At 37.9% G+C, this 12866-nt stretch overlaps 2 protein-coding genes across 5 annotated transcripts in view; one reads left to right on the top strand and one right to left on the bottom strand.

The window, feature by feature from the left end:
- LOC139982417 (solute carrier family 35 member G1-like) overlaps positions 1-12866 on the bottom strand; it is a 14043-nt gene continuing 1177 nt past the window's right edge. The window contains exons 1-4 of one of the 4 annotated variants that reach the window (XM_071995254.1): positions 11558-11576; positions 10168-10251; positions 3809-3922; positions 1-1773 (exon numbers count right to left, since the gene is read on the bottom strand). In XM_071995254.1, coding sequence (XP_071851355.1) covers positions 689-1675 — 987 coding nt within the window. In that variant the 5' untranslated portion in view covers positions 1676-1773; positions 3809-3922; positions 10168-10251; positions 11558-11576 and the 3' untranslated portion in view covers positions 1-688. Of the gene's footprint in view, positions 1774-3808; positions 3923-4505; positions 4591-10167; positions 10252-11557; positions 11577-12866 lie in introns of those variants that run through there. The other 3 variants (XM_071995253.1, XM_071995256.1, XM_071995255.1) reach the window with 3 other exon arrangements.
- LOC139982416 (tyrosine-protein kinase BTK-like) overlaps positions 4517-12866 on the top strand; it is a 26983-nt gene continuing 18633 nt past the window's right edge. The window contains exon 1 of the mRNA XM_071995252.1: positions 4517-4640. The gene's annotated coding sequence lies outside the window, so the exon portion shown is untranslated. The remainder of the gene's footprint in view (positions 4641-12866) is intronic.

Consider the following 12866-nt stretch of genomic DNA (forward strand, 5'->3'; position numbering starts at 1 on the left):
TGCAATCGTGACAGTGCTTGGTTCATAGAAATTTGTTGGCAACTGCACATGGTTTTGGAATTACCCATTTGTTGACATTAAGAAATGCTTTCTGTTTTTTCTTATGACATTTATTTAATTATTGCATTTAATTGCAAGTAGTAATTTACTACACTCAAAAACGTCTTTGCGAGTACACTACGAGTAATAGCTACTCTCTTAAAACACCATCGAATATACAAATTACAATGTTTTTCCGGATTTTTACGTGCAATCTGAGAAATTGCGGGCTTGAGACCCATATTTTAGGGCTAGGTATTCACAGCATAAAACACTCGGGAAGTGCCGTTTCCGGCCATCTGGGGGTTTGAAAAACCCCAAATTTTCTTGTACGCTCCCCGCCAACCGATGGTGGCGCTCCGCTTAGATAGTCTCCACACATTAGCCCCCCCCCCCAATAATTTTCCCGTTCCGCCGCGCCTGCTATCAGTAGTTAATGTCAAGCATCTTACTGAAGAGTACGCTATGTATTCTTTGGACAGTAACAGATGCATCACGTATTTGCATATTAATAACTGATTTTATGCATTTTATATATAGATAGACAGACAGAGAGACAGACAGACATACAGGCCGACAGACAGACACACAGATATATAGATAGACTTCTCTACTAAGCTATCGTACATTAACCTCAAAAGCAATATAGTTACCTTAATTTAGATTTGATATACATTGCAAAAGTCGATGCTATGATCAAGACAATGCCACCTAATTTCCACCAATCTATCTCTCGATCTAGGAAGATCAAATCGAACATGTGATTCAGCGGAATACCTAACGTCATGAAAACAGTAACTGTCAAAACCTCTTCAGATTCGAGTGACTTGGCATAACAACACAACGCACCAGTGCCACATATGCCTAATAAAAGCGTAAGCAGCCATTCGCTCGCATTGTGTGGTAGAGTGAAAGACGATGATGTAATTACTAAACCCAAACAGGATAGTACGATACCATGAAGGGCCGCCATTGTTCCAATTAGAAACGGATCTTCAGTATTTCTGTATGCCAAAGATCGAGTAGAAAGTGTAGCAGTTACAGTTGACGCTAAAGACCCGCTGGCAAGAAGAATACCGACGAAAGGCTGGGTTGTTGGTGGTGGCTCAGCAATTTCGTCGCTTTGTGGGAAAAGGAAGGATGGTTTGGAGACAAGGACCAATCCACATGCATTCAGAAATACCAGGACGCTATCTGTTTTGTCCATAGCTTCACCGAGAATGATGCAGGCTAAGATCGCAGATGGTATCGGCTGGTTCAATACGATAGCTGAACAATCACCTACCCAAATATAATTAGAGGCTAAAGCAGCAAGCACAATGTATAATGAATCACCAAGTCCAGTTAAGATATAGTTTACTAATTCGATAAAACCGTACGTTTCACTATTCCGCCATGAAATGAACAATAGAGTACACAGCAAGAAGCTACTTCGAACGAAGGACGCTTCAAATGCACCTATGGAATGGGTAACCTCTGATATCAACAGAATTTGTCCAGCCTGTAGAACAACCGCCATCGCTATCCATAGTGATCCCTCTCTACAATTTATTAATGACGAAATCGGCTCCATGGTACGCAGATTGTTTAAGACATTCAGTAACACGTTCCTGGATGGTGTCGCCTCTAACGACATGTCTTTAACATGTGAACCGCCTTAACTCTCTGTGATCTTCACACATTAAATCTCGTCTGCTGCCTATCCAGGAAGGATATCAAAATGATTCGGTATTCCTATATAGAGCCAAAAAAAGAGAGAAAGAGATGTTGTTTCCTTTGCAAATATAAAATCTCAAGTTCAATGTTCCCAGTCGAGTAATTTATGATTTGTAAGTGACACAGGATACGTTTGTACATTTTCTATGTGTGATGGCTTCATTTTTATCATGGAATCAACTCCATTTAAAAAGGTCAGGAGAGCTTCCCTGGAACGAAATATATCTGTTGGTAGTAGTTTTCAGATGAAAGGCTATCTGTATATTGCTGTGGTGATTAATGTTGGTATTCCGTACTAGAGGCCGTTTTATATTATGGTAATATAGCACTTTTAGTAAAATTATGAATATTATAAATATTAATAAGAGAAGTACAAGTTCGTACTTACGTCGACCAAATAAATAGCTCACGTACTCTTCCGTCATTACACTGATGCAGGCATGAATTGTCTGATAGCATTAAGTGTGTCATGCATACTTCTACCAGTAGTCGATGTCATACAATTTCTATATTGAAATATACTGTACTATACGTCGAAAAAATACACACTGAGCTACGTAGTTATGATCACATGTACCATGAAATATATTGATCGTCATTTATCATTTCCTTAGATGAAATCGCAAGAAACATTAGAACAGAATAATAAGAAGTAAAGTTCTCGGAGGGAAAAAAAATTAAAGCCCATGTTTTGTATGTAAAAATAAATATACAATAAATTCAAGTTAACATAAGAATAATTCCATCATCTAACTAGAACGAAATAGCCAAGCAGGAAAGACGCACGTCCTATCTGCGTACAGCTATAAGTAGCTTATATGTATGAACAAAGTACACGTCATCATTTTGATAATTTGGTCAAATTGTTAAGAAATTTTTCCAAAATGAATGGGTTAAATAGAAGTGAAAAATTATTTCTCTCTTAGTCTGCAAAGTTTAAAATAATCTCGAAAGAAAATAGAGAATTCACAATCAAATTAGACCCATTTTCATTAATTGATATTCGTCTATGATCGGTCTTATTAATCGCTTAGGTCAAATAATGAGAAATTTTAAAACGAAATGAAGTCAACTTTTAGTGACGTTTGCAGCAACTGTTCCGCACTCGTTGAAGTAACTGTAAATATCATTATCCTTTTTTAAGCGTAATTCACTCAAAAATGGATGTTAATGTAGGACTTAGTCAGGAATTCTGAGCTAAATGGGCAGGGATATTTTAAGTAGGGACACGATACTCCATGGTAGCAAAGTATAGTCTGCCAGTCGGGCCGGGTGGGGGGGGGGGTGGCTGAAAGGCTACGAAAGAAAGCGCATACTTGGGTCAATATTCACTACTTACCTGATATTTCGTTTACCTATTTTAATTTAAATACCAACTCAAGTACAAAATTTAATTCAAATTCAACCTCCGGAGACTTACAAAATGTCCATACACAAGACATATGCACATTTAGAATGATAGTGTAAATTAGCTCATCTCGCTTGTGTTTTCACCTTCTTAATTTGTAAATTTTGTTCAAGACCTCTCTGCCTGTATCATTATTACATAATCGCATCTTTGAAACAATTTTATCTCGGAAATTTTCGTCTGAATAGTATTAACAAAGGATAGTTATATTATGTATACTATATCTAGTACATTTGAACTTATTAGCTCATGCACAACGAAATCCTAGGATAGTAATTATGTACACAGTTGTCAGACTTTCTGTTGGTATTTCATGTCACAAACAACAATAACCACATAAAATTATTGTAAAAATGTAATGCTATATAATGTAATATGTAACAAAACCCGCAGTTAGTTTATTAATATTTTACCATATGTTCTAAAGATCATGTTACTAAATAATCTAAAGGTAATAAGTTGTATTCATTTTTTATTCGAAAATGTTAAAAATTTTATGATTGAAGTTGCCTTTAACGGTCGTTAATGTGACTAGGCCTTATAACGTTTTTAATCCTATACCGCTAGTGTTGCTTTCCCGCTATTATGTTATATTGAACGACACAAGGTTGTAAAAATAGCATAGAAACTCGTTGCAACACTTACCTTCTATACAGCTCTTTCCTCGAAATTGTCGATAACGTTATTCAATCAACGACCCAGGCTCGTTCCTTCCTTGCTGGAATCAAGGTTTACCACTGTGTCAAACGTGTGTCAAATCTAATAAAAAATAACATTAACATCTTTGTTTCTCAAATGATATCATCAATCCATCGTGTAAAATAGAGCCAACGATGTTAACATCACATTTTTAATTCGTTGCCATCATTTGTACAAGATTCACGAACTTATACATGGATATGTGGCTGCTTATCCCGAAGTGCTTCGTAAAATAATTGTGCCTCCCAGAATAATCATGATTAACTTTTACAACATCTAATACCATTGCTTTATAATTTATTCTAATGTAACAATGACATGCATCTAATGTGTTCCTGAAAAAATTGTTATGCCGAACAAGTACATGTAAAAACCTAGCGAGCAACTAGATAAACATCAGATTATTCAGAATTGACGGTACAGATTATATAGCTGATTGGAAGAAATGTGCAGGCATACTCTACTACTATATTATTTATCACATTAAACTTTAGTTCAGAGTTATAATAAAGTAACAATATCACAGAAGTGAAGTGAACTTGGCAACGTCATAATATACATCGGTTTTATGTGGTATTCTAAGTTGCTTTTTAAGATCAGGGCGCAAAAGAACAAAGATAATACTCGGAGTCTCATGCCTCACCTAGCGGATGTAATGCACAAAACCCTGTTAGTAGATGACCGCTCGCAAAAGGAATGCCGCTGCCTCGCTTAGAGAAGTGTGCCGACATGCTGTAAATATTTGTACAGTTAAACCAGACACAGTCACTGACACACGGTAAGTAATACCTGCAAATTTACGTAGTCAAACATGTTTCATTCGAACAAAGTTTTAACTTTAATCAGTAATTTCCATGTTTGCTTATTGAAATCCCGGTTTACCATTTTAACCATAAAGTGAAATCAAACTTGTGTGTACTTATGCACTTAATTATAAGTTTTAACGTCTCATACTGTTTAAACCACAGATTCTCATGCAAATTTACAGTAGTTATTCAACTATACATAAACACCCGGGTATGTATGGCACTGAATTTTGCAGTTCGAACAGCAAAGACCTAGCGTTTTTCAACTTTTGTGGTGTGTTGGAATTGTTTCCTTCACTCATCAGATGAAATTATCGTTGGAAATAGTACCCTTTTTATATAAAGAGCTTTTTGATTGAATTTTAAGGGGGAAACTTTGATTTTTTTTGGGCAATTTTTAAGCAGGGCGGAGTACATTTTCAACACGTTAGTTCATCGTCCCCGGTGATTGTTTATAGTTATCCTAACGTTATAGTTAGACTGATCATGTTCGGTTATATGCTGCAGGGGCAACGTTAATGTTACTTACTATGTCGTTTGTTGTGCGGAACTATCAATGGTAACTTGCACATGACATGCATAAGAACGAATTTGGATCCAACATCAATTCTACACCTTTATGATCTTACTTCAATAACATTTCATATCAAGTGGAAAAGTTGTAGTTTTTAAGTGCATCTTGCATCTCAGAGTGTGTTCTTCACGATGACCGTTATATGGCCCTCTTACTCGGCCTTAAAGTGTTTTTGAATATAAAGTCATTTGATAAATCTGTCAAAAGCTTGCTGTATTGATTTTTTTTCCAGTTTCTGTTAAATAACAGAACATTTCACTCTTGGTAAAGAATTTGAAACTATACAGTGAAAGGTATGGGCAACAAGTTTCACACATATTTTATGTAATATTTGGTAGTCTGTAAAATAACATTTAATGAGTAGTTTTACAGACCGACCGAAAATTACATAAAATATTGTGTAAAACTTGTTGCTAGTACTTTTCCTTGCGAAATTACATACATTTAATTTTAAGTTAGTGTGCCTGACGTTTCGAATCTAGCAAGATCTTCTCGCATTCAGCCTCTGATGAAGATCCTGCTAGGATCGAAACGTCAGGCCCACCTTTTACACATTCTCTTACACAGGCTCTTTTGTGGATAAGCAGTTTGCTGACAGTTTTGATTCATTTCGTTTTGTAGATTTAATTTTACACTGCAACCTATGAGGAATACATACTGATGTTAAATCATACCATTTCATTGTTTGAAAACAGATATACACATATCCTGGCATTTAAAACGAAGATTCATATTTACACAGTTGACACTGTTTGACGAAAAAGGGATCATTTGGGTTTATTTTAATGTGTATATAATTCCCATATTATTTTATATAAACAAATTAATACTATATATATGATTGACTCAACAGGATCACAGACTTAAGGTTTGGAATCTAATTTCCTTCCAAAGGATGAGCATTGCCCAAACGGTTTGTTTCAAATTAATTGTTGAAAAGCTCTTGATCCCTATTCACACTTGAGGTGATAGCTTCTGTGAGACGAAACAGGGATCAACTGGATGTTATTGATCGTGAACATACTCGCCATTTATTACATTAAAGAATACAATAATATATGTCATTGATTCGATATGATCCCATCCGTACGGTTTTGAACATATATGTTGCGTTCCAACAGGCTGTTATTAGCTGCTAAACCTATAGGGTTTGACTTAAACTCATCCACTTTCTCTACAGTCGGCCTTACACGCTGCTAATATATATATACCACTCTGTTACCAATTATGGTGAGGTACTATATGCTATTATAATTTGCTATCATTTCACTGACACATGCACATAGTTCAAGGAGGGGAGAAACGGCAAATAGAATTTAAACAACATATCGACTTGAGACTGGAATATTGTTTCGATTTTGTACTAATATGTGGCTGCTCCACTCAGAAAATAACTTACATATGCCCATGTTATATATCAACAAGATAACGAAGTTGATCAGGTTCTTCTAGTGCAAAGTTAAAGTGTCTTATCAAAACGGTCTAGATTATCTCTTAGAATGTTTGTAAGTTGTCAATATTTTGTGTATTTAGACTTCATCAAAAAGCACATTTTTGTTATGTTATGACTAAAATATTCATTCAAATATAGCAGATACTTTTATTTTAATAGAAAATTTACCAAACGTAGAGTTTGCCCTTGCATCGAGACAATAACAGTATGATTTTGACGCTGTTACAGCAATATGAGTATAAAGCGTCCATTGGAATTGGCACATGTCTCTACTATATACACATGTGCTATTTTATTTTCAATTTGATCATTTTTCATATTCGTTATACTTCATAACCACGAACTACATACTAATACGGTTACTTTATAACATTCCTACCCGGTATAAACAGGCGCGTATCCAGGGGGGCGTTGGGGGCGCGCGCCCCCCGGGTAAGGAAAAGAGGAGAGAAAAAAAGAGAAGAAAAAAGGGAAAAAGAGGGAGAAAAGAGAAAAGGAGGAGAGGAAGGAAGGGAAAAGAAAAAGAAGAAAGAGAGAAAAAGGAGAAAAGGAGGAAGTAGAAGATAAACGCCAAGACCTCGGGAAGAGAAAGAGGAACAGTCATAATTACAGCGCTGATCCCTATTATATACACAGGGTAGCCAGTGACAGATCGAAGATTACAGAGGGGACGTGCGCCTCACCCTACCCCTTACACCGACAACTCCATTTTTAGCTCATACCAGCATGCTGGTGTGAGCTATTGTTACAGTGCGGCGTCTATCACTCTATCCGTCAACAATTGGTAAAACCGCTCCCACTCACACAGTATTTAATGGAATTTCATGAAACTTGGACACAAGGACCATTGGGTATAGGGCCATCAGAGATGGTCCGAAATTTGGGGTCAATGGTCACTTGTGGGCCGTAATGGGCCATTTTGTGGAAATACGCAAAATGCTTCTTCTCCTACAGATTCCATGGTACAATGTTGAGGGTTTGTCACGATAGTACTATGGAAGTTTTACCTTCAGGGTGTTCATGAATTTGAGATCAAAGATCAACTAGGGGTCTTTTGTGGCCCGGGCCGCGGCCCTATATTTTCAAATTGCTCCTGTTCGTACAGTGTATGGCCAGTTATAATGAAACTTGGTCACAACGTTCCTCGGGATGAGGGTTATGAGGGGTGTTCGGAAAATTGAGGTCAAATGTCATTTAGGGGGTCATCAGGGGTCATTCTTTGTAATATTTTCAAATATCTCAATCTCCTCAAGATTTTGATGGATCATATTCAAAGTTGAACTGAAGATTGTTGGATTGTGTATGAATAAGATGATGCCTAATAATTTTTGGTCAAAAGTTAATTAATTACAATTAATCCCCATTGTTTAAAAAAATCTGATCCTTCACCTTTTGCCAAAGCTCCTTTAATTTGTCTCCCAGTCTCTGCAGTGTTTGTTTAAATTTGTGGTTAAGCTCTGCAGAGGCTGTTAGTGGAATTAAAGCAGGACTGAGAGTTGTTATTAACTGTTGAACTGTAAGCATGAGAGCCCTATAGCCAATCAGCACTTGCCGATTCTTAGAAGTCTTTGAGCCTGAGGTATGTAGGCAGCCAGCCAAAATTTTGGCAAGGAGCGCTTCAGTATGGAACGCGAAAAGGGCAACCATATTTCGTTGTCTAAACTAAGTTTGTTGCAGTCTAAACTTAAGTTGTTGCTGCTGTTTTACCACGTTGTTGCTCAAACTCACGTTGTTATTTTAACTTCCGTTGTCTAAACATACGTCGTTGTCTAAACTTACGTTGTTGCTATTGGCGCTGTTCAAAATTGCTCAACCGCGTAATGTAAACCAGAATGCAAAATGCATTGAGGTTTCGATGACTTCAGTACACTAGAAAGGTGTTAGTATAAGCAGAACTAGCTGTTACTATAGAAATGGCCCGAACCACCATTTTGATACATTAACACTACGGCATGATAAACACAGGTCAGTCTACTGTACGTGGCTATACACACCTGCACCAAAAACAATAGGGGTCTTGGAGGTCCAAGTCCATTTGGAGTCACCAAACGCAAACTTGTGGAAACCTTGTTTTATAAGCTACCGTATCTCCCACAGCCAGCCTATCAGATAACATGTGCGTTAGTACAACTCATACGAATAGGAGGCTGCACGGTAAACAACTTTTAAAATGTTATAATATTATACTTAAAGGCTATGCATATACGCTGTGAATGTCGGAAATCAAGTACAACGTCGAGTGTCTAGACAAAGTACCAGCATAAAAATACTGCACTTTTAAACTGATTTCATTGAGCCCCTCCAACAATGTGTAGAGATAATCTGGGAATGTCGGTAATCAAGTAAAACGAGTGTCGAGACAAAATGCCAGCATAAAATACTGTACTTAAAATTGAATTATTGAACCATTACATGATGTCTGGGTATGTTGTGAATGTCGGCAATCAAGTAAAACGAATGACAGTAATATTACTAAAGACAAATGTTTTCGTCCCGATCGAACACCAATTGCGTTTATTATATAACCTATACTTTTACTAGTGTTTATAGTTGAGAAGATGCGATCTTATCACTGCCTGTACTTTGTGAATGCTCTACACAATATATATATGGCGGATGCATTCGCTGTTTTACAAGGGCGGCCGTCCGACCTTCATTTCGCCTGCCCTGCCACTCTTTCCTCCTCTCCAACTCCGTATATAGTACCTCGATGCTTTGACCTGCAGCGATTTCACCAGCAACCCCAACTCTTCAAATATCCCCGCAAATGTAGTGTGCATATCTCGCTAAATTCCACGCAATTTGTATTAGGCCTGTTCAAACTTCGGAGTTTCAACTGCACATGCGCATATCCTAAAAATTTGTGGACAAAAAAAGATCATATCACCTTACCTACAACACATAGCCTTAGTCAAAACTCGAGTGTATCTTGGATGATTCGTTTCTTGCATAACATGTTAGCGGGTTTTTTGGTCTAAAATGCTGAGCGAGGTTTGTGTATATTCCATTTACAACACAATCCCTTTCGCAAATCGAAACTCCGAACTGGATTGGTGTTACGAATGAACTTGCTTGGCGGGTTTAGTAAACTAGTTCTGTGAGTCATATTGCCTGCGTACTTCAATACTGTGCCCCTCTTGTTACTCACGAAGCGCAGACTACATCCAACCATAGAGCAACTGATCCAACATTTACCCTGGATGCTTTTCAGTATTTGGAAACAACCAACTCCACGAAAATTATAGTATTTAAATAACATTTTTACGCAATGTCGAAACTTCAATGACTACTTTTGATGATGTATGACTGCAGTAGTTTATGCACACGAATTAATGTTGCACCAGAATCATGACTTGAAGCACGTGGTCAAAGGGACCGCAAAAATTTACGCAAGTTTGCAACGAAGAAATAACTCTGGTATAAATGCACATTTTACATTATCAACTCTCAAAAGGGAGAGAACATAACATACCGTGAGATTTAAAGTCCTTTTCAGTATCAGAGATGTTGTGGTAGCTTCCCGCAAAATTCATAGATTGTCTCAACTCATAACTTTCTGTGATAAAACAATTATTCAAATATGACATTAACAATATAAATGTAAATAACGTCCTCGGAGTTGTATCCACTATCATGTAAATATCGTTAACAACGTGATTTTGTTCGACAAATCAGGTTGTTAAGGATATTTACATGGCTGTTGCTACAAATCCGGCATGACATTAACGATAACCCCCCCCCTTTTTTTCGCGTTACATAGTTAAACCATCATAGGCTACTTTGCGTTCATTGAGCACTGAAGATGCAAGCATGTTTGCAGACAATGGGTAAGGGACTATTAACCAAACAAATCTCGGGAAATTTGAGAAAACATCATTGGCTGTATTTAGCATGAAAATCTCTGTAATAGATATGTTGTTAGCACTGCACGGAAGCAACTTGCGGTTGATTGTTATAATTTTTTTGAAAAGAAAGAATGATGTTCGTTCACAATGTGTTCACAACGGAACTTTAGATAGCAGCGAAAGTGTAGACATCAACGTGAGTTTAGACATCAACGAAAGTTTTAGACATCAACGTGAGTTTAGACATCAACCGTAAGTTTATAAATCAACGTGAGATTAGACATTAAGGCGCGTTTAGTCGTCAACGTGACTTTAGACATCAACGTAAGTTTAGACATCAACGAACAACAGCAACATGGTAAACTAGCAGCAACAGCTTTAGTTTAGACAGCAACAAACTTAGTTTAGGCAACGAAACAAACTTAGTTTAGGCAACGAAATATGGTTCCCTTTTCGCGTTCCATACTTCAGGTCTGCTCAGGTAGAGGGGAGAAAGTAATAGGGTAGGTCAGTGGTAATGTTTGAGAGAGTGGGTAAAACAGGATTTAAAGGGGGAAAATAGGAATTATAGCCAGTGGTGTGGCCAGTATTCTGCTAACGGAGGGGGGGGGGGGGTTATCCCTCATGGGCCCAAAATTGGTGGAATCTGAAAAATGGCCTGAAATTTGGTGGGCCATAAAGTTTTGTGGGCCCTACATTTTTAAGCTCGAAAAGGTATGAGCTTCTGCACCATTGGTGCTCTAGTTGACGTTTCCATTTTTCCTCTCTCACTAATGTATCTATATATATATACTATATATGGTCTAGCATAACGCGCGTGTGTGTGTATGGACGCCTTAAACAATTGTTCAATTGTGCAATGAAACCAACTGTGGCTGGTCTTGAACTCGACCGAGTCGTCGGGGAACATGACGCATTTCGGGAAGGGGCGACCGCCCACCCCCCCCCCCCACGAGCAAATTTTCTCTATGATATCGCTAGTAATTTAAAAATAGACAATGCTTAGATGCAACTTACAAGGCCTGGGAAGTGTCATTTCCAGCGATCTGGGAGGCATTTTCGGCCAAAATTTACTTGTACGCTTCGCGCCAACTCATGGTGGCGCTTCACTTAGATAGTTTGCCTACAGGCTTCGCCCTTCCCTTGGCAATTTACTCGCGACACGCCTGTTCGAATTTGTAAAGCAAAGAGCAGACATCACATAATATCAGTGAGCATGAAAATGCATGTTCAAAAATGAACAGCCTCAAAACTGTCTATGTGTGTAGTCAAAGGCGTAGGAGCCCAATTGGATTTGGGGGCTGTAACGACTTGCCCGAAAAATACGACCAAAATTTTTCGCGCGCTAAGCGCGCGTTCAGCGCGTTAATGTCAATATCATATAAGCAAGCATAGCTCATTACATCGCATGGCATCGTGTAACGTACGGTCCGTGAAAGTTGCGCAGTATTCCGCAGGATGCTAAGGTAAACAACGAAATGTCTTATGTAGATGGAGAAAAAGCATACAGGTCCAATTATGTCAAAACTCTCTTTTACAGTAGTAATGGCGAATTAGTCTGCCAAGCTTAGAACTTTATTTTAATTACCAAGGAGATCATTTTTAAACAATTCATTTATTCTCAGCATGTTGCCCGAATTTTCAGGGGAAAAAGTTTGGTTGGGGGGAGGAGGGGGCTGCAGCCCCCGCCTCCTACGCCTATGTGTGTAGTGTTCGCTTTCGAAATATCTGATATCGGAAATATCTGCTATTTTTCATTTCCTTCAACCAAGTTTTATAATTGCCGTTATAAGAGGTTGTAATATTTGTACACCAATAAATTAACTGTGTCTGAATATTCGAAAACTTCCTGACCAACATTCTTCATCATACTTCCCTCTACTCGTAGCAATTTTGACCTGTCTGTTAGGGGTTGAAGGAGGTTTTTCTATATTGGTTGTCTATAGATTGAATTTTGTGCAACATTATGTATATGTTTTGAAGTGATTTTCTTCACGAGAAATGTGAATTTTCAAATTCTGAACAAATAATGGGCTTTAAACTTTGAAAAGTGGGGCTTTCGGATATTGTGGGCCGTGACGTAGAATCACCTACAAAAGCAATGATCCACAGGACATGCAATGAGGTCGAACATGATGTGTGACTGGTTACAATCTTCAAAAAGGTTATGGATGAAAAAAAAATATTGGGAAATACTTGGTTCTCAGGCAAAAGTGTACATCTGGTTGGTCATTTTCAAGCCCGAGAAGTGCCATTTCCTGTGATCTAGGGGGTATCAAAACCTGAAATTTTCTTGTACGCTCCAAGCCAACCGATGATGGCGCTC

The sequence above is a fragment of the Apostichopus japonicus genome, chromosome 16 (assembly GCF_037975245.1).
Source record: "Apostichopus japonicus isolate 1M-3 chromosome 16, ASM3797524v1, whole genome shotgun sequence".
Lineage (NCBI taxonomy): Eukaryota > Metazoa > Echinodermata > Holothuroidea > Aspidochirotida > Stichopodidae > Apostichopus > Apostichopus japonicus.